The 22,062-nt window shown below is 45.3% G+C and overlaps 1 protein-coding gene across 1 annotated transcript; it reads right to left on the bottom strand.

Annotated features, from left to right (window-relative positions):
• Positions 1-1,993: 1,993 nt before the first annotated feature.
• Positions 1,994-19,443, bottom strand: LOC309846305 (uncharacterized protein; the record flags this gene model as incomplete). Its single annotated transcript, XM_082695181.1, has 5 exons — positions 1,994-2,190; positions 12,535-12,648; positions 13,490-13,574; positions 14,459-14,583; positions 19,258-19,443. 5 exons carry the CDS (start codon positions 19,441-19,443, stop codon positions 2,080-2,082), a joined length of 621 nt encoding a protein of 206 aa, XP_082551307.1. The 3' UTR covers positions 1,994-2,079.
• Between the last annotated feature and the right edge of the window lie 2,619 nt (positions 19,444-22,062).

Raw genomic sequence — 22,062 nt, 5'->3', positions numbered from 1 at the left:
GACCTCGATGATTGATCCTTCATCCTTTGAGGCCAGACATGGCTTCCCAAGCCATCCTTAACACAATGTTCCATGAAAACACTACCAATTGGTCAGGGCTAGAAAATAAGTGGAAATCTATTTGCAAACAGCCCTTGACTCTTACTCTCATTTCTTATTAGAAGGCAGGGGAAAGAATCCAAAACTCATTCTGAAGGACACCCCTGCCCTCCAACACGGGGAAAAAAGCCTGTGGAACTCACAGCTTTGCTTAAAGAACCTGGGCTTTCATACTGACTCCTTTTATCCAAGCAATGAGCTGGCCTTTTAGTCCTCCTTCCTCCCGCTTGTCCCCAGGCACCATAAAACACACAGGGTAAACTCTTCTTCAAGGCTTTTCAACCGGTTCCAGGACCATACGTAACACCGTTGCTTTTAAGACACCTCACTGCAGCCAAAAGTTTAACCTTCTGGTGTGGGCTTCCCCTGACTTTCAGTGTGGTTGAACATCTGACAACCATTTGGTGAAATAAGTGAAGGGATTAGAACAAGAAACACGACCTTTTGTTGACTTTTCTGCTGAACCATTGGAAATTCATTTAGGCCCACACAAGCTTGCCTATTTTTCCTTTAATATTAAACATACAATTTTACAGAAGTCAGTTCCCATCTTGGAGGTCATAGATGGCTGTCAACACAGGATTCATGAAGAGGAGTCCTCTCTCACCCTTGCCTTTGCCCCATCACCTTTTAAAGCTACCCCAGCATTCATGAGAAGGTGCCTGGTGGATGGCCTCAGCTGATGAGGTCATCTGTCCAGCACCAGGGTGACGCACCTTGCCAGGCTCTTGTGCCACAGTGTGGGGGGTTACCTCCCCAAGGGAGCAGTCACAGCACTGCTGCCAGGCGGCCTCAGTCCGAGGGAGGCTGATCCTACCAGGTCTATGGCCCGGAACTGTCCACATGGTGGCCGTGCCATGATTGGGTTCTACCTTCCCTGTCCTCCCCTCTCCCTCTCTAATGCAATGAGCAGTAGTGCTGTGACCCAGATCGCCCCAGTGCTGAGCACATTCAGTCTAAAACATCTTGTCATTCTCTTGGCCCTTCTATAACTCTGAAGGCTCCCGCAAACCTAGAACAAGCTCGGGGAAATTTCCTAGCCCAGGGGCTCTGTCTTCAGAGAGACGGGGTTCAAAGTAGAATCAAGAGCATGGCTGTGTGTCCTTAGCCAGATTGCTTCATCTCCCTGAGCCTCAGTTTCTACATTTCTAAGAAGCAATGTAGTAAAACCTGCTGCTTGTGCTTTTAGGATAACTGAGAAAAATTAGGGGAACAAATCTCTTTTCATGGTTCTTTGCTCCCCTCCTCTTCCACCCTCCACACATACGCATAAGGCAGGAAATCCCCCAGAGAGAAAACCCCCTCATATCATTTCACTGTTGTTGCTTTCTGGGTGGGAAGAAGGGGTTGCTGTCTGGGTGAAGAGGATCTGTTTGCAGCAAAGTAGGAAAACAGAGCCTCAACATCTTGCGCCTGCTTGGGGCATAGCTTCTTAAGTCCTGGAGCCCCTACGGAGCCCAAGTGTGGAGCTTTTCAAGGACCTGCCCCAGAAGGGGTCTTCCCATCCCACTGCTCTGCCCCTTCCCCTGGAGCCCAGCTCACCAGCGCAGCAGCCAGGGAAACCTGAAACACAGTGTGCTATTGAGTTCGGCCGTGGGATTTTCACACAGGTCTGGTAACAGGCGACCTGGGAGCCTGCTGACCCGGCGACATGCCAGCATGGCTGGCCTGGGTCGCATTACCACACGCTGGCCCTCCAAGCCACTCCCTTCCTTCCTGCAGGCTGGGCTGTCCTCGGAAGTCCGCCCTGCGGATGGCACTGAGCAGGGCGGACTTCCAAGGACCGCCCAGCGCCATCCTCGGGCCCCACCCCGCTCCCAAGGAAGGCCGGTGGGAAAATCAGGAAAGCCAACTTTCAAAAAGTGAAGTCAAATAATGAATGGCTCCCTGGGTATATTTTCAGCACTGCTTTCGTCTCGTTTAAGCAGTACATACATTTGAAACCTTGGAAATGCGGAGATCCGATGAAACAGCAGGAGGCTAATGGCAACGGCTGTGGTCCCCGGGCCTGGGCCCATCAATGCCAGGTGCAGGGAGCTGGCAAAGGAGAGTGGTGGTGTAGGCCGGCCCCTCATTTTCCAGATGCTCAAACTAAGGAACAAAGAGCTGAGTTAGTCGGGGAATGGAGGAACATGGCTCATGCCCAACTGCCCGGCTTCTCTCTCCGGTGCCCTCCCACCAGCATCTCTCAAGGTGTGTTCCATCTGGTATGTGCCCTCGGTGAGAGACAGCTCTAGCTGTTCTAAACAATGGACCCTGTGGTCAGACAGCCGCAGAGTAACACTGCCTCTTGAAAGAAACAAGGCACCTTCACCGACAGGGAAGCATGGCTATTCGGAAACTATGAATGGCCTGCCACCAACTGGGAAACACTGGGGGAAATAAAAGGAAAAGGTGGCTTCTTTGGGCTGTATTCCATTCTCAGACACCAGAGGCTCAAACCCTTCAAACAGATCAACATTTGTTGATCAGCAGGAAGCGGGGTGTGGGGGGACAGCTCCATGTATCAGGCACTATGTCTCAATTCTCATGGCCCTTCCCTCCTAGTCACAAGATGGCGGCCACAGCTCTAGGTATCCTGTACTCACACAGCCTCATGTAAAAGCAGACAGCAAGGAGGTGTCAAAAAAGGAAGCATACCATTCCTGCATTTATCTTTTTATTCCCAGAAGCCCCCATCCCCTTAGTAAGTCTCAATGACCAGAAGAATTAAGTTATATGCTTTGCTTTGTGGCAAAGAAGACCACAAGCCCTGTGACCTGCCTTTCCCTGAGCCCGGGCCCATTATCTCTCAGTTCTGACAGCAAAAAAGGAGGAATGACTATTTGGGGATTACTAGTGGGGTCTACCATGATAGATGTCTTTGCTCCGGGACTTCTGAAAGCTTTTATTTGTGACTTTTTATATGTTTTATATTTTATTTGTGTATATGTTTATTTGTCTTATATGTGTACTGTTTGTCTCAAGGGGCAAGCTAACATACAGTTTCCCAAACTTATGTGACCACAGAACAGTTCTGTCACTCAGCATCCCATGAGACTTGGTTCTATGGAGCCTACTTTGAGAAACATTGCCCAGTGTGTCCTCTCAGCATTTCCCTTCGTCATCTGCATGACATCACTTTTAGGCTAGACAGAAACCTCCTCAACCTTGAATAAATACAATTTTCGTAAATTTCTGTGTTCTTGATGTTTTCTTAAGTCTTTCCCTGTCCAAGTCAAACTTAGATTCAGAATGATGACTTTTTTTTGGTCTCTGCCAAAAGCCTTGAGTTTAGACATTTATCCTGAAATGTTTTCAGTCCCGACAAAACTCTTCAAAGTTTTAAAAATAAAAAAGGCAAGATGAAGTCCTGAAACTTGAATTCCAGCAGCTATGCTAGAATGTTCTAACAAGTCCATCCACCCACGGATGCCACGCTCATCGTGTGTAAGTGCCATGTGTCTCTGTCTTTTCTCTCAAACGAATTAGCTATTTAAGTTTCCTGTCTTCCAGGAGCCAGGCCATGGTGCACATGCAGAAATAGCTGGGAAAAGCTGCACAGTTCAGGCTCAGAGGCAAACTTCAACGTGTATCAGCTAAGGTTTCAGAAATGCTCTCACCTCGGCACAGTGATCGTGAACCATTATGGCTCTCACCAGGCAGCACCCCGGTACAGTGCTAAACATCTCACCTACATGATTGCCATTCTTCCACCAAGCGGTGAGCCAGGAAGGACTATCAACCCCAGTCTTGCTGACAACACCAAGCCTGGGTCTGCCTGACTTCAAAGCCTGTGCGCTCCATAAAGCCTGAGGGCTTGCTGGAAAGACGACCTATCTGCCTACTGTTGGGAGAGACCCGGGGTAAATCCTTTTCTATTTGGAAGTAAACCTAGGCTCACCAGCTTCCTTCATGAAGGGGTAACCACATGGCTAATAAAATCTGTTCATTGCTTTAGAGAAATTTATCTAGAAGTTGTATTTTTTTTTAATTTTAATAAACATATAATGTATTTTTATCCCCAGGGGTACAGGCCTGTGAATCGCCAGGTTTACACACTTCACAGCACTCACCATAGCACATACCCTCCCCAATGTCCATATCCCCACCCCCCTCTCCCAACTCCCCTCCCCCCCAGCAACCGTCAGTTTGTTTTGTGAGATTAAGATTCACTTATGGTTTGTCTCCCTCCCAATCCCATCTTGCTATTTATTCTTCTCCTACCCCCTTTAACCCCACCATGTTGCATCTCCACTTCCTCATATCAGGGAGATCATATGATAGCTGTCTTAGAAATTTTTTTTTTTTTAATTTTTAAGGCTGGGCTTGGTACAAATTGCTAAAAAGTATAACCAAGCCCTCCTTGAGGAAGATTTGGTGTCTATGCATTTGTATGTATTAGGAAAGTGGGGTGTAATTACATTTTCCCCCTATTAGGTAAAGCCACCTCAGAACTCACATTAAGGGCAAGCTTCAAAGGAAACATTTCTAAAAGGAGAGCTTGTCTGATGCTTGCAAGGCATCAGAGTACCAATTTGACTTACTAACAAAATAGAAATATGTAAATTCACCATTTTCTAAACATCTCCTCTATGAGATTCACAGGGCTATGTACCTTACACATTTTTCCTCAAGTTCTTACAACCATCTTGAGAAGTGCCTGTTATTGCCCTTGCTCCAATTTAATAAATCAGGAAACCAGGGTTTCAAGAGGTTAATTGGCAAGGTGACATCACAAAGCTAGATTTGGCAGCAAATTCAGAATTGAGAAATACAGGATGATTATGGGCAGAGGAGTCTAGGCTCCAGTAGCTAAGGCCATGACCTTCCTCTGCCAGGCCAGCGGGGCCTCCCGGAGCCACTAGCCTGCAGCTGAAGAGACATCAAGATGATGAAGTCCCAGAACCTAAGTCCGGTTCGGTGGGGTGAGGAGGTTCGGAGCCGACGACTAAGAAAGAATTCTTAAGACGTCGTCGGTGCAAAAGGTGATTTATTAGAGCACGGGGACAGGGCCCGTGGGCAGGCGGAGATGCAGCTGCTGCCCCGGGTTGTGAGGGTAGGCATGTTATATACCCTGCGGTTGGGGGAAGGTGAGGGGAAGGGAGGTTTCAGTGGAGTTTTCATATGCTAAAGAGGGCCTACAAGGTGCCAGGATGTTCCAGGCCTGCCGGAGGCCTTGCCCTTGCCTTGAGGCTAGATCAATGTTGTCTTTAGACCAGCCATTAACATTAAGATAGTTGGGAGACTTTTTGGTGGGGTGTCACAATCCTGCTATCAATCGTCTTTGTTAGTGAGATTTAGGACATTTGTAAGCCAATCCTGTCTAGCAGGATTGTGAGCTCTGCAAGTTAACTATTTGCTTATTGTTCCTGGCAGTCAGGGCTGCCTGAGGGATGCTACACTTATGGAGGGGAAAGGGTGAAGAGGGGGTGCAAGGCGCCAGCTTTTGCTTTGTCCTCAGCCAGCCTCCTGCTCCCTCATCAAAGACAACCTTTGGTCGGTGCAGCTGTGGCCCCTCAGCTTAGGAGCAAGTCCCAGCAGAGTCAGACTGGCCTGTACCATGTCTGCACATTTAAGCGGAGATGCCAGGAGCTTGAGGGCATCCAGTGGGTCCTCGGTTCCCCATCTGCCCGGAAGAATAAGTCATTACTGCTTGCTTAACCAGCTGACGACATACTCGCCTTGTGAATTACCAGTGCTTGCAAATTACCGTGAGCTCCTCGGAGGAAGGCACCAAAGCATTGCTGAACTATTATTCTCCTTGATTTTACCATGCGGCCTGTATTAAGAAAATTGAAGTGGACTGTCCTTTTCGATGGATCATTGAAAATGCCCATGGACTTGATCTCACAAGCTGCTTCATCTGTGCCATGAAATCTCTTAAAAAGGAGAAGCCAGCAACTAAATTTGCCTCGACATGGTGAAATAAAAGAGAATGTGTGTTTCATATGATCATGCTCAGGCTTGGCTGCTTTTAAGATGGTTCAAGGGATTGTCTGTCTTTCTTTCTTTTTTTTTTTTTTTCCTCCTTCCAAACTAGCTTCTTTGTTTAGGGCTCCCTGTTTGCCCTCCTACCTTTTCTACAGTGTCACTCCTTGCTTCGCCAGAGACTAAATGAATGCGAGTACACAAAGGGACAATGAGACTCGTTACCTGAGGCAAGAAGCCACCTGCATGTATTCAGAGACAGTTCCTTCTCATATATCTTGCCAGTTTGTACCCAAGGGATTACCAGGAAGGCCACCGCCCAGCTCTCTTACTCAGGTCAGAGGAGGGAGGGGGAGAGGTTATCCCCTTAGCCCTCCAGAACTGAGGAGCTCCAAGAAGTCAGGGAACAATGAACCTGAATTGTTGTTGTTGTTATCACTAATTATTATTGTGCTTATTCATTCCAGTCCCTTTCTACTACAAAGAAATTACAAAGAAATAGAGTAACTGATCCATCCTGATTGACATTAAATTCCTCTGATTATAAGCTATTTTTAGGGGTAAAGAGGCCACTGGCCAGATTGAAAGGGCAGAGACCTTAAGGATCCACCCAGTCATTCCTCACCACCTTTATCCACTATAACCTGGAAAGTCAAAACAACAAGAAAATTCAAGATGTCTGGCTCCCAGTAGTCAATGGTGGCAGACCCTTCTGCTTCTCAGCAAAACTGGTTTTGTTTCCGCCTTCCATTCCTTATTCTCCCTTCTCTCCACTCCTCGCATGATTCTACAGAAAGGAAGTTTGGAAATACTTAGGCAGAAAGCACCACACAAAGGCCACACACTGAATAGATTCATAACCACTGCTTTCAAAGCCAAAATATAAAGGAAAAGCTAACAGGGGAAGTCTCAGGGTAATGAAAGACCCATCTGGGCAGGGACAAATGATTGGTGTTTGGGAAGAATACATGACCAGAGCCATTATGGAGTCTGGCTCATAGTAGGTGTTTAATATCTCCTGAATATATGAATGACTACGATCTCAACTGTGACCTATGTAAGTTTTGGTCTGATGTTCTCAGTTATGCTGATTGTCCAGACAGTAGCTATCTTAGAAATTGCTAGTTTGTATGATCTTTCTATTTTAAGTTTTTTGAGGAACCTCCGTACTGTTTTCACCAATTTATGAACCTCCGTACTGTTTTCACCAATTTTTGTTCTCAGCTACAGTGTACCTTTTCTCCTCATCCTTGCCAACACTTTTATTTCTTGTAGTTTTGATACTAGCCATCCTGACTGGTATGAGGTGATAGCCCAGGGTGGTTTTGGTTTAAATTTCCCTGATGGTAAATTAGACTCATGTGTCTGTTGGCCATCTGTATGTCTTCTTTGGAAAAATATTTTTTTCTGTTTATGCCTGGGTCTTGCATGGCTTCTGCTGTCTCAGGCTTGAGCTGCCTGCTTGGACCTCTCCCCATAGGCTCTGCCCTGACCTGATTATGTGTAGAATATGAAGAATTAAATGAATTTTGTATAAAACCTGAGGACTTGACTGGAAGAATGGGAAAAACCAAGCTTTCAGATTAGACATGCTATAAAATGTAAAAAAAGTTTTAAAAATAATTGATTTTCTTTTGTATTCCCTAATCCTATGTTCTCTCAACGTTTTATTATAAAACATTTCAAATATATAGAGAAGTTGAAAATCATACATTGAGTACTCCCACCACCTAGCTTTTGTACTGATTATTCCATGATATTTGCTTGATCACACATCAATTCATTTTGTTTCCAGCATTTTCCTATGAAAACGTAGATCTATTGTTAAATGCTCATTATTTTATTATATCAAGGTGAGTGTAGAATGGGATAGCTAATTGTCCTACAATATATATTCTCCCCTATTTCCATAGTAACCGAATTTTAAACATTTGTATGGAATTTCAGTACAAAAACAACATTCCTCCTTTACAGCTAGATATAGCCATGTGTCTAAATTCTGACCTATAAAATACAATAGGAAATGTTCGTGTGACAGCTTTCAGGACCTTTCCAAGAGGCAGCATGCCAGTGCCTATTCCTGATTTGCCTTCAACCACCCTGCTGCCTGGAACATGGCTGTCACCATCTTGGGCCACGTGGACAAGGACCCCAGCCTAGGGATGGCATCGTGGAGGTGTGAGCTGGATGAAATTTGCAGCCTGAAGACAGCACAAAGCAGAGCTGCCACAGCAGTCCTGGACAGCCTACCCTGGACTAAATTTATATGAGAAGGAAATAAACATTGTTCTTGTTGGCACTACTGTTATTGCCAGTACTCTGTCACTTTCAACTAAACCTAATCCTAACCAATACAACAAGACAAAAAGCAAATAGTATAGAAGGGCTTAAAATGAAGCCCGGTACCTCCTCAGCCCCAGCTAGAGCAGCACTTTGAACTCTTTTAATTAGTTACTTCCACATCCCTAAATAATGTTCGATTCTGATTTCTCCATTTGTCTGTGGCAGACACCGTCTCTTGACTTCAGCTCACTGAGCCACTCCTCCATTCCTTTTTCTTCCTGTCAATAAAGATTCATTGCTATTTGGATTTCTCTATTACTTGTGTTTGTAAATGTAGTATTATTTGCACTACTAAAGGTGAAATTTCTTGTCCCCTGCTTTGTAGAGGAGGTCATGAGCCCATCTACCTCCAAGTCTTTCCACTTCTCTCCTGCCATCTCCGTCTCCATTGTTTTTGAGTTTCCATTGTCAGTGTTGGTGCCATTTCCATGCTTTGACTGACAGTTTCATTTTAGAGTGAGGGGTGCCTGCCTTGATTCTTTTGGACCCTGAAATGCCAGAATGTAGAAGGCTTCACTCTGGGTGCCAAATCCTACCTTTGGTGTTCTAATTTGGCTATAGTCCTACAGCCTTCAATATAGAACTCACATAGGGTATTGTAATTATGTGTCTGCTTGTCTATCACGTCCAGGTCCTTTATCCTTAGGAACACACAAGTGTCTGGCACATGGAACTTAATGAATGACCAAAGTGTTTTGAGTGATAAAACTGAACCAAAACACTAGTAATTTACTTCCTATCCATTGCTCCTGAAGATTTCCTGGCAGATGAAAGCTTGCATAGACACATTTAGCATGTTTCTCTTTCTCCACGTCTTGGGGGCTCTAGCCCCACAGTGGGCACCCTGGAAGCACCATGCTTGAGCTGAAGAACCATACCTCTGTAATGTTAGGTTCAAGCTGAGAGTTCGAATGCCCACCACGAATGCCCGTTTGGTGGCCACAGACAGAGAGGCTTTTGAAATCTTATAAGACACCGCTCCAAACATGCTGTTGGTTCAATGCACATTTTGTCCACAAAGAAACAAATAGGAACTCACATTCAGACGCATTTAGCCTAGAAGAACGGCAGCTAAATGTGTATTTTAGGCACAATACTTCAAACTGTAGTAAACACAAGATACACGCGTTTGTAAAGACCACCTCTGGCTTCATGCTGTCATGTCAAAATGAGAGTGGAGATAGGAAATCTAAAATTAAAAATACGTAAAATAATTCCTTAATTAATTTAACTTAAAACATACATACTGATATGTCTTCCCTACTCTGTTTCATGCAAGTTCAAGCCTGTCTGACTTCTTGAATTGTCAAGAGCTCTGTGGAGATCTCTGGACTGTAAATTTGGATTAGACCATGAAAGATGGCGGCATCCATCCTTCTCATCCCAAGTGAGACAGCCTCTAGACCGCTTGGAAGTCTTTAGTCCAATCCTACGTCCTTCCTTGCTGATATTACATCCAGACTGTAGGCAGGAGTGATCAGTGGCTAGAGCTCAGAGAAGAAAGTCAAAACCTGAGTGGTAAGTCAGTGAAGTGAGTTCAAAATGAATGAGGCAAATGATTCTAGGAGCTGTGATCCCATACAGAGCCAGGCTGTGCCAGAAGAGGCACCGTGGGGATGATGTGCTAGTCCTCAAGTCACACCTTCTCCTACAATCCCATGGAGTTGGTGTGCCAACCATCCACATGGCTACACACACAGCACTCCACCTCCTACCACGCTGTCCTCTTTACAACCTCCTAGTCCACAGGAGCCTCTGTGGTCAATGGCTCAACTCCCCCAGGCAATCAGCCACTGTTACTGCCCTCTTGTTCACCACTCTCCCTTATTTGGCAAAACTGTGTTCATCTGCTATGCTGTCTACTATATTACTATCCCTCTCAATCTACCCACTAGAAGGTTAGCCGCTCCCCCAAGAACCTCTCCTCCTTGCAGCAAAAAAGTCCCCAAATTTTAGTTGGCCAGATGGTAACCTAGAATGAAGACTACATTTCCCACTAATCTTGGTTAGCTGTGATCACATGACCTAGTTATTATAGGAATATGTGTAATTTCCAGCTCATGTCCTTAAAGGGAATGGTTGTGCCTTCCCTCTTCTCCTTTCTGCTGGCTGGAATGCAAAACCATCATAGGAGTCTGGGAGCTAAATGAACCAGATGAACACCCTAAAAGAAGGCAGAGTAAAAAGGTGGAGAGAGTCTGACTCCCTGACACCATCAGGCCCACTGCAGACCTGGACTCCCAACCCAATCCTCGAGTAAGCAAGAATAAGCTTCTGTCTTGTTTTAGCCACTAAATTTCTGAGTCTTTTTTCTCTGCAATCTATCCTGTCTTTGAATGCAGCACTACTCCAGATCATTTTTACTGTGTTCAAAATCTACTCCAAATGCCAGAGCTCTGTTACCACCCTCCTAGCATACCACTGAACTCCTTCATTAACCTCAACCAAGTCTTAACTCTCCCTAATCCTCGAGTAAGCAAGAATAAGCTTCTGTCTTGTTTTAGCCACTAAATTTCTGAGTCTTTTTTCTCTGCAATCTATCCTGTCTTTGAATGCAGCACTACTCCAGATCATTTTTACTGTGTTCAAAATCTACTCCAAATGCCAGAGCTCTGTTACCACCCTCCTAGCATACCACTGAACTCCTTCATTAACCTCAACCAAGTCTTAACTCTCCCTATGTTCATCCTCCTTTTGTGCACTGCAACTGGAGTTCTCAGTATTAGAGTACTGGGTAGTACTTGGTTAGGGCGGCAGCTCTTCATTAAAGGACCAAAAAAATGGGACACCTGGGTGGCTTAGTTGGTTAAGCATCTGCCTTCAGCTCAGTTAATGGTCCCAGAGTCCTGGGATCAAGTCCTGCATCAGGCTCCTTGCTTATGAAGGAGCCTGCTTCTCCCTCTGCCTGCTGCTCCCCTTGCTCATGCTCTCTCTTTCTGACAAATAAATAAATGAAATCTTTAAAAAGTAATAATAATAAAAAAATAAAGGGAACCAAAAATGTTTTGAGTTCATAGAAGGTATTCAGTAAATGTTTGTCAAATGAACCCATGACCAGTGGAAAATCCTATCACTAAATGCAAAGGACCAGTTGATAGAAATTTTCTTCCTCATATTCTTTAATAATTATCATCATCATCTTACATTCATTGAATCAATGTGCTAGATCCCGTAATATTAGGCAATTTGCATGCATTATCTTTTAATCTCACATGAATTTAATAAGATATGTGGTTTTTTATTTTAATTTTTCTTATTATACCCATTTTATAGATGAGGAAACTGGGCTCAGAGAAGCTAAGTAATTTGCCTTTGGCAATGGCAGAGCCAGATTCAAACTTCTGTCAGTCTTATTCCAATGCCACCTGCAAACCTAACCATTGTGCTCACTGTGATGGTTTAAGACAAAGAAATAGCTAAGTGAAGAACGTGTTTCTGGAACTCTTTTCTTCGTATTTGCTGCATTGGGAAATCTCCCCAAAACTCTTGAGAAAGCAGCTGTCGCAGATCATGCAGGGACCACTGTTTACCACTGGAGAGCAAATGGCCCAGATAGGGTTCTCTAGATACCCAGACTTCCAGAAACACTTAATACTATTTCAAATTATTTTTTTAAAGCAAAGTAACTCGCACTTGTTGTACTTTCTGGTGAATAAATGCTTTTACAAACCCTGACTCCCTTGATTCATAAAACCATCTTGTAATACATTCAGGCTTAGAATATTATTCTTCCCATTCTCCGGAGGAGACCCCAAAAGATTCTTGACTGAGCCAGTAAGTGGCTGAATAGGGATATGAACCCAGGACTTTTGCTGCCTTCGTGTCTCATGCTCTTCCTAGTTAGCAGGCTAACACTCATCTGTCCTTTACTCGCCCCCTTCCTCGAAATAAGCTATGCAGAAATTAAGAGGTATTAGCCCTTCCAGAAAGAAAAACAAATAATGCTAAGTTTTGAAATATTATTTTGAAATGTTTTTTTAAAGGCATCCAGTTCCCATAGCTAGGAAAACTATAGAAGGCACAAAGTGGTGGTGTGAATTCAGCCAAGACTGAGAGAAATACCAACCATGGTTTTCACTTAGGTGGCCAAGCTACCTACAGTTTTTTAGTACCTTCAGGGTCTGGCCAAAGTCCACATCTGACAAACCGTCCTGACTGCTGAGAAGTCTCCTGCTTACCCACCTTCACAGAGAACAGGGTGGATGAGATCCAGGTAACAGGAAGCCAGCGACGCAGGGGCCACGCAGTGACGCCAGCAGGGACTGGCGCCGGACACCCACGGGATGCTGGTATCCACTGGTGCCAAACACACATGAAATGCCCTGTCTTTTATTTCTCAATATTCAGGACGGTTGGATCCAGAGCCCATTCACCTGGACACTGATCTTTTGAGCTGAGAGCTTACCAGAAGTTAACAGGGAGTTTTTGTCCTGGGTATCTTGGGGGCCCATGGGTCCCTAAGGGTGAAGGGGGGGTGACAGGGCTGTGAGCAATGGCAGTCCAGCCTTGGCCTCCGCCTTCTGGGAAGTCCCTCAAGGCCGCTGCTCAGGACGACCATAACACTGCTGGGGACTGAGCTGGCAGGGGAGAGCCAACGCAAGCGTGGAGATGACAGCCACCAGAGGTGTGGGTTGTTTTCGGGAGCAGCTTATGGGCTTTGGCTGGCCTGCTCTCCAGGCCGCAGGGCCATGGGCCACAGACTTGAGCAACACGGGGACGTGGGGCCTAGCTCAGGCTCAGAGGCCAAACAGCCTTCTAAAGCCAGAGTAGTGCTGACAAGAAAGAGAAGGGCCAGGCCACAGCACCAGCCCAGGGCAGAACATGGGGTGAGGGAGTGACAGCAGCTGGGGGACAATGAGCTCCTCGCAAGAATGTGTGTGTGTGTGTGTGTGTGTGTGTGTGTGTGTGTGTAATAGAGAGAGAGAAAGAGAGAGATCAGACTATTTCTGTGAGGGAGGGGGACAACCAGGTGAGCTGTTGGCCCTGTAGAGTGGCTCGCATTACTTCCTCTCTCACTCAGGCCAGTCTCTGCCCTCAGCCACTGCCAAGAACCACCCCCACCCTGCCATCCCCCATCCCTGCCACCTTCCTGGCCCCCAGTGCCCCAGGGATTACTCAGCCCTTCATCCCTACTTACAAACCCCACTTTCATTTGCCCAACACTGCTGAAGAAGGTTGGGACACTCCAGACTGTCCTCTGGGCACCTCTCAAAACTATGCCTCTAAAAAGAAACAGGAGTTGTAAAAGAGGCCTTTTAAAATGAGGGCTCCCCCACCTCACCTTCCTTGGGTAGGAACAGACCCAGAAATCTCTGCAGCTCGCTGCTGTTCCTCTCTTTGGAGAGATGTTCCCCCTGCCGCGCCCCCCCACCCCCACCCCCAGCTGTCTGTCTGCGGGGAGGGAGGTTTGGAAAGGCTTCAGGATAAGCAACAGTGGGAACACAGCGCTTTCACCCAGAGAAGGCCACACACGGAGACTGTGCGCAAAGAAACACACACACACACACACACAAATACGTGCAAACAAAAAGAAATCTCCATTCAGTCCATCTTTCAACATGAAGCATACGCACACACGGCAAACATTGCAAAATATGGGCTTGGCTGGAGGTGGCCACAGGGTCTTTCCGTGGGTATTCAAGCAACGGGCGGACATTAACCCTTTGTGTGCTGCCTGCCTTTGTAGTCTTCACAGGAGAATGAAAGGAGACACTGGGTTTCAAGAAAGCCAGTGTCTAGCATATGCTCTTAAGGAAAAGAAGCAGGACACTAAGCTGAATATTTGAATAATATTACAATAAAATTGAAACAACATTTTAGAAGTCGACCATGGCCATCTTAACGATTGCATATTTATCCCAACTTCAGTAAACGGATAGAAGCCTCCCAGGAAATGAACCTAAGTGTAATTGTGGGATTATCTAGCTCAGGGCTTCTTACACTGGAATAGGCACACCACCCACGGAGGGGGGGGTTCTGGGGAAAATGCAGGTACCATCCCACACACCCCGTGGAACAACCACGGCTAGAGCAGGTGGATGTGGGTTTTTGTGTTCTTAACGTCCCCTGGTATTTTCGTATCTTCTATAATGAACGCTTTACTTACTTCGACCAACAGAAGGGTGCTTTCCTGCTTGAGATAAGATCGCTGTATTTGGAGCCCAGCGCCTCCTCTGACAAGAGCCTGGGAGATGGGACTTCTCGGCAGGAAGCCCTGCTTTGATTCTCACACTAGAGTGGGGGTCGAGGGGGAATCCCCAGGAAGCTTTACAAAGCGTTTGCCCCCTGGGGACTTGTCAGAATGGGCGGGGGAGGGGGGTTGTGTAATTGGAGCTCCCCGGACCACACACCATGCGGTTCCCCAGGGCGGAGAGCCACCACGCAGACACTCCCGCTCAGACTTTCCACTTTGCTCTCCTTTGGATCCTGGCCTGTGTGTGGCTCTGGCTATAGGGGCCCGAAGTGGCAGAAGAGAAACATACTACATTTTATGTTCAGCAAAACCCACTGCTTATATGCTTATCTAGAGAAGTAGGGCCATTCAGCACTCCTACTCGGTGTTTGTGCCATCTCAATTTTATATATAATTGAGAAACAGAAAAAGCTGGCAATGACCAAGGGGTGATGGGGTGTGGGAGGCACAAACTTTCAGTAATGGAATGAATAAGTGGGGGGAGGAAAGGTACAGCACAGGGAATACAGTCAAGCGGGGGAAATCAGTATGAGCTTGTCACTGTCACATTTGCAGACTGAGGCGAGTAACCCAACAGGACCCTGTGTTCTAGAGGTTTCCAAAGTGGGTCAGCAGCACCAAGAACCTGATAGTTATAAATACCAGATAAATGGGCATCTTGGTGAGTTCTTCTGGCAGTAGGATAACAGAAACATCCTTGCCCAAAATGTTCCCCTTATAGAAGGGAAGCACAGAGAAATTTTTTTTGTCAAGATGCTATCATTGCAGATGGTAGCTACACTTGGGCTGAGCATACCATAAGCATAAACTTGGGGAACCACTATGTTGTACTCCTGAAACGAAGGTAACTCTGTGTTAACTATAGTTCGAGTTCTTAAAAAAAATTTAAAAACCCAACTAACTCTACAGGGCAATGAAACTTACGGTAAAACAAGACCACAGGTTCAAAATGGAGTCAATTATGCTAAGCCCTACGTCACCAAAGTGAGTTTGACTTAACTGAAGTCTCAGCTCTTACAGAAATGAAATTTCATTATTATTTTATTTATTTATTTATTTATTTATTACAGAGAGAGAGAGAGAGAGAGGGATCGCAAGTAGGCAAAGAGGCAGGCAGAGAGAGTGGGGGAAGCAGGCTCCCCGCTGAGCAGAGAGCCCGATGTGGGGGTCGATCCCAGGACCCTGAGATCATGACCTGAGCTGAAGGCCGAGGCTTTAACCCACTGAGCCACCCAGGCACCCCTAAATTTTATTATTTTTTAGGGGTTTTATTTACTTTCTGAGACAGTCTGAGAGAGAGAGACAGGCAGAGGCAGAGGGAGAAGCAGGCTCCTCTCTGAGCAGGGGGCCTGATGGGGGACTCAATCCCAGGACTCCAGGATCATGAGCTGAGCCAAAGGCAGGCGCTCAATGACTGAGTCCCAGGCATCCCAGAAATGAAATTTTAAACCAGTCCATTAGGAATCACATAATCAGCCCTAGTTAGATAATCTGTCTAGCAGACTCTTGCCATTCCCCAAAGAAAGGAAGAGAAAAGGAAAAAACCTTGTAATAATAACCCACTTTTTTATCTACCATAACTTCCTTGTTCTTGCTCCCCTATGCCTATAAAAGTCTTCAATTTTGTGCAACAACTAAGACCTCCTCTTTGCTATATTGAATTTTGCCCAGTTTGGATCAAATTTTGCTCAAATAAACTCTTAAATTTTAAAAAAAAGTATCACAAATACAGCAATATTAGCTTAATCATCAATAATATGCACATTTACGTGACAGATGTTGCTCAGGCCTGGGGCAGGTGTCCATGGCAGATCCAGACATAAATATAGTCAGGGATTTAAGAGTGGAGAAGTAAAAGGTTTTCCAGAAAACTATGGATTCTTTGATTAAAGGAAAGGAAAATAAACCCTAGACAAGAAGAAGAATGTGTCCAATTCACTATATAATTACCAACATACTAATATTCACAGAATGTTCTATTTTGAACTTTCCCATTCATGTTGCTGAGGACGCAGAGAAAGGGGAACCCTCCTCCACTTTTGGTGGGAATGCAAGTTGGTGCAGCCACTCTGGAAAACAGCATAGAGGTTCCTCAAAAAGTTGAAAATTAAAAAAATATTAAAAAAAGAAAAGTTGAAAATAGAGCTACCCTGCAACCGGCAATCACACTACGTATTTACCCTAAAGATACAAATGTAGTGATCTGAATGGGCCCGTGCACCCAAATGTTTAGAGCAGCAATGTCCACCATAGCCAAACTATGGAAAGAACCTAGATGTCCATCAACAGATGAATGGATAAAGAAGATGTGGTGTATATATACAATAGAATAATATACAGCCATCAAAACAAATGAAATCTTGCCATTTGCAATGACGTGGATGGAATTAGAGGGTATTATGCTGAGAGAAATAAGTGAATCAGAGAAAGACATATGATCTCCCTGATATGAGGAATCTGAAAAGCAGGGCAGGGGTTGTGAGGAGTAGGGAGGGAAAAAATGAAACAAGATGGGATCGGGAGGGAGACAGACCATAAGAGGCTCTCAATCTTACAAAACAAAAGGTTGCCTGCGGGGTAGGGGAGGAGGGCGAGGGTGGCTGGGTTATGGACACTGGGGAGGGTATGTGCTATGGTGAGTACTCTGAAATGTGTAAACCTGATGATTCATGGACCTGTACCCCTGGGGCAAACAATACATTATATGTTAATAAAAAAAAATTCTAGACTAAAATGTTGCTAAATGTGAAAAAAAGAAATGCATGTTTACATCTTTTTGTTGTCTTGCTTCAAAGGTAAGGAAAATGAGATGTGTTGGTTTTTGTACTATATCCTCTATGTTTTATTTGATCGGTCAGGATTCTTTGAACTCAAACCAGTGTAAAGTAAGAAAATGGGAATATATTGAGTTATGTAACTTAAAGTCCTCCTTCAGGCATAGCTGGATCCAGAAACTCCAGTAAGGCCATCTGAACTTAGCCTCATTCTTCCCCTCTCAGTTCAGCTTTCCCATGTTGGCTCTTTTATCAGGCAGGTCCAGGACTCGAGACAGATACTAGGAGATTTAGGCTTATGCTTCATCCTCTTGAAACTGCATAAAAAGAAGAATCTCTGTCATAACAATTCAAACATCCCCTAATTGACTCTTATTAGGACTTGGATCACACACAGGAATTTAGACCAATCACTCCAACAGGGGAAACCTGTTTCTCAGGCCTGGGGCAGGTGTCCATGGCAGATCCAGACATAAATATAGTCAGGGATTTAAGAGTGGAGAAGTAAAAGGTTTTCCAGAAAACTATGGATTCTTGATTAAAGGAAAGGAAAATAAACCCTAGACAAGAAGAAGAATGTGTCCAATTCACTATATAATTACCAACATACTAATATTCACAGAATGTTCTATTTTGAACTTTCCCATTCAGGTTAAATTAGCTGGAGCAGGGGTTCCCAAACTTCTGTATGTCTTGGTTCTCATGTGTATAATGTGTGTAGGCAGCCTGGGGGGTGGGAAGTTAGGATTTGGGATCCACCCCCTAGTGCCTGCTGATCCCCTGGCCAGGATTCCAGACATCCCAAGTCCTGAGAAGAACAGTAACTTGTATTGCGTTCTTTTGGGACTCTAAGTTTGGGCACAATACGGTACTTAAGGCCCAGTGTGGCCATTAAAGAAAAAAAAAAAAGTTCTAAGGCACAGTTCTAAGTTTATTGCTAACTACCCTAATACCTTTTCTTGTCACCACACCCTACCTTACCTCTAAACAAACAATCCCTTACCAAGCGATTATTTACTGAGCATCTGCTGTGTGTCAGGTAGTTTTAAGCCCTTGGAGTACATCCTTGAATAAAGCAAAGATCCTCATCTGGCAGAAATTCTTTTGAGTATATGTAGGTAGGTGGAGACAGACAATAAGCAATAGAAAGAATAAGTGAGTAAAGTATAACGTGTATTAGAAGGTGGTATTAGGGAAAGAAAAAAAGTAGAGCCAAAGAAAACTCTTTCAAAAAGAATTCAAGAGGGCCACCTGGGTGGCTCAATCCATTAGGCAGCTCTTTGGCTCAAGTCATGATCCCAGGGTCCTGGGATCAAACCCCACCTCGAGCTCCCTGCTCTGCGGGGAGCCTTCTTCTCCCTCTGCCTCTGCCCCTACTTCCTGCTCATTCTTCTTTCTCTCAAATAAATAAATAAAATCTTAAAAAAAAAAAAATTCAAGAAATGGTTCTGTCTCAAATAGTTTCAGAGTCTTTCCTTGTCTACAAATTTCAGGAGACCAGAAAAGTTACCTCACTTACAATGGATGTCAGTGGCCACATTTGGGCATCACAGCATACCTGGAAGCTCTAAGCTCTAAACCCCGGTCTACAGTGGCAAGGAAGGGCAAGACTTCTGCCCAGGAGAAGTACAGCTAGTATCAAATACCGATATGGGCAAGCCATCACCTTTTTGAACATCACACCTGTAAGGAACTCTCTAGAGTAAAATCATTCACTTGTGCTGTAGATCTAACACACCAGGCTCACCTCTGACTCGAGGTCTCGAATAAGGGGATGTAAGTCTCAGCTGGGGACTACACAATTGTCTCTTGTTACATAATAAATCAACCCACAATTCAGTGGCATGTAAGAATGACTTGTTAAAATGTCACGGTTTCTGTGGGTCAGCAACCTGGGCGTGGCATTAGTGGAGTCCTGACTTCCAGGGTTCCTCTTACATAGACTGCGATCGAGGTGTTGGCTCCAAGGTTGCCCATGAACTTGTAACAGAGGTTCCGCAGGGGCAGGATCCGCTCCCCAGCTCTCTGGGTGGTTGTCTGCAGGACTTGGTTCATCCAAGTCTGTTGGACCGAGGACCACATTTCCTTGCCACATAGGCCTCTCCAACGCAGCAGCTTCTTCATCAAAGCCAGCAAGAGAGAGAGGATGCTAACCAGAGGGAAGGCATGATCTTTTTGCAACCTGATCATAGAGCAAGTCAGAGGTCCTGCCCTGACCTCAGCAAGGATGGCACCGGGCTATGTCTACCAGGAGGTAGGAATTACTGGGGGCCATGTTCAAAGTCACTTACTCCAAGGACCCTGGGCTCCTCCTTCAGGATTTCTCTGTCCTGTTTCCTTCTTCCTCACACTCTGTTTCTACCAAGTGATGACACAGCCAGTCCCACCACAGAATGGTTTTGAATGCCAGGGCACACTTTCATTCCCTCCCTCCAACTGCTTTTCCAGGTTTCTCTTCTCTCAGTGAAGCTCCTCCAAGAAGGCGGCCTCACTCAGAAGTTGACTGCACCTCAGCCAGGTCCACATGGCCAGACGCCTCTCACTTACTCAGCTGGCTTTAACTGCGTCGCAAACCTCGTAGCCCCAGCCAGTCCCAACACCCACCAAACCCACTGAGACACTTGGGAAGAAGGGGTTTTCCCCACAAGGAATTTGGAACAGGAAGCATTTGTCAGACTAAGAAGTGAGGCCCCAACAGGGAGGACCAGGGGAAACATTTGGTCCATGTTCATGGCTCTTGGGTGTTTGCTGAGAGGACCATTTCTCACAAGCTGGCAGATAAATGAGGGTAATGGATGGTTCTAAATAAAGAAAATTCTAACAGCTCTGCTCCAGCCCTGTCTATGTAAGCCAGATTTCATTGTCGAGAAAACACAAATGAGCTCTTCTTCTGAGATCTAAATAAGACAATTCCACAATTGATAGGGCACAGATTTGGGGAGTGGCTCTCATGGTCCGTTCATAATGGGGCACAGAGAAACACAGCTCAGTGCTGTCTGTGGTCCACAAACCAACACTATTCTGAACACATGCAGGTTGGAAGTTCAGTGTGCTAACTACCCTTCCTTTGCCCCTCCTCTTTAGTTCATTTTTCGTATTTTATGATACACGTTCTTTAAAACTCCCCTTTTCTACCTTGGCATCTACCCATAGTGGCCATTTTGAAACTCCGTCTGCTAAAACATTTGAGTCACTTGGGTCTTTTGTCTTCTTTCCTTCCTTCCTTTCTTCCGCCCCTTCTCCCCTCCCCCCTCCCTTCCTCCTTTCCTCCCCTCTCTGTCTCCTTCCGTCTCTCGACTTCCCTCCTCTCCTTCTTTCCTTCTTTCTTTCTCTTAGAGCCATGATGCCACGCCTTTCATAACCTTGAATGCCTTTTGTGAACTCAACTTTGGACTTTTCCAAAGCAGTTTTTAACTAATCTGAAGGAGAGAAGTAGTGACTACAATGCATTCCCCACAGCCCTCAGGTGAGGGCTCACTTGAGCCCTTGGTAAGTTCTCACCAAACTCAATCCCTTGAGAGCTGGGTGCCTTGAGATTGTGCAGCCTTCACTCCAAGATTAGTGTGTCCGGCCTTCTGGGGCAGGATGCCACTGGTATGTTCTCTTACTTCCATACTTCTTGGGGTACCCCCATTTTTTTCAATGATTTCTTTTTTTATCCTTAAAAGCTGGTTTTTAAAGAAAGCTTTCATTTCTACTTGGAGTCTCAGACATGTTGACAATGTCTGCTTGAGTTATTCTTTTTAAAAGATTTTACTGCGTGTCTTTTTTCTTTAATCACTGGTTTGTGTGCACACTTTCCTCTCACTGGAAAACAGTCATTGTGTTAGTGTGCCAGAGCTGTCATAACAAAGTACACAGACAGGGTGGCTTAAACAACAGGAATTTATTCCTCACAGTTCTGGAGGCTGGAAGTCTGAAATCAAGGTGTCAGCGGGATTGGTTTCCTCCGAGGCCTCTCTTCTTGGCTTGCAAAGGGCTGTCTTCTCCCCGTGCCCACACAAGGCCTTCCCTCTGTGTGTGTGTCTGTGTCCTAATCTCCTCTTCTTATAAGGACACCAGTCGGATTGGATGAGGGCCCACCCTAATGACCTCATTTTAACTTAATCACCTCTTTAAAGGCTGCATCTCCAAATACAGTTACATTCCATGGTACTAGGATTAGGATTTCAACATGTGAGTTTTGTGGGGGGAGGGGGAGGGAGGACATGATTTAGCCCATAACAGCCATAAAATACAGATAAGGAAAAAGAAGATAAAAAGCCACACAGAATCACAATTTTGGCTTTCCAGTGGCTTCTGACTGTACTTAGCATAACTTTCAGCCCCTTATTTCAGCTATAACTCCCTACCTGATCTGAGCTTCTCCCTCTCTCACACCTCCTTGGTCACTCACTCCCATCACACTGGCCTGTTTGCACACACCCAGTGTCCATCCTCCTCAGGACTTTACATTTCCTATTCCCAAATATGTGCATGTCTGATGCCTTCTGATGCCTTCCTATCATGGGCTCAGCTCAAATAGAGAAGATTACAGGTCCTTCTGTGATGCCCCACGTGATGTTGCCCTCTTCCCAGACATTCTAGAACAAAGCTTCTCCACCTCAGCACTATTGACTTTGATGTTAGCACCATGTTTGTCCTGTATACACTAGACAAGTTGTGACTATCAAAAGTGTCCCTAGATATTTTCAGATTCTCCCTGGGGGGCAAAACTGATCCCAGTTGAGAAGCACTATGCTA

This window comes from Mustela nivalis, assembly GCF_964662115.1.
Source record: "Mustela nivalis genome assembly, chromosome: 13".
Classification (NCBI taxonomy): Eukaryota; Metazoa; Chordata; class Mammalia; order Carnivora; family Mustelidae; genus Mustela; species Mustela nivalis.
The sequence above is the reverse complement of the archived record's forward strand: the minus strand, read 5'-3'. Positions and strand labels throughout refer to the sequence as shown.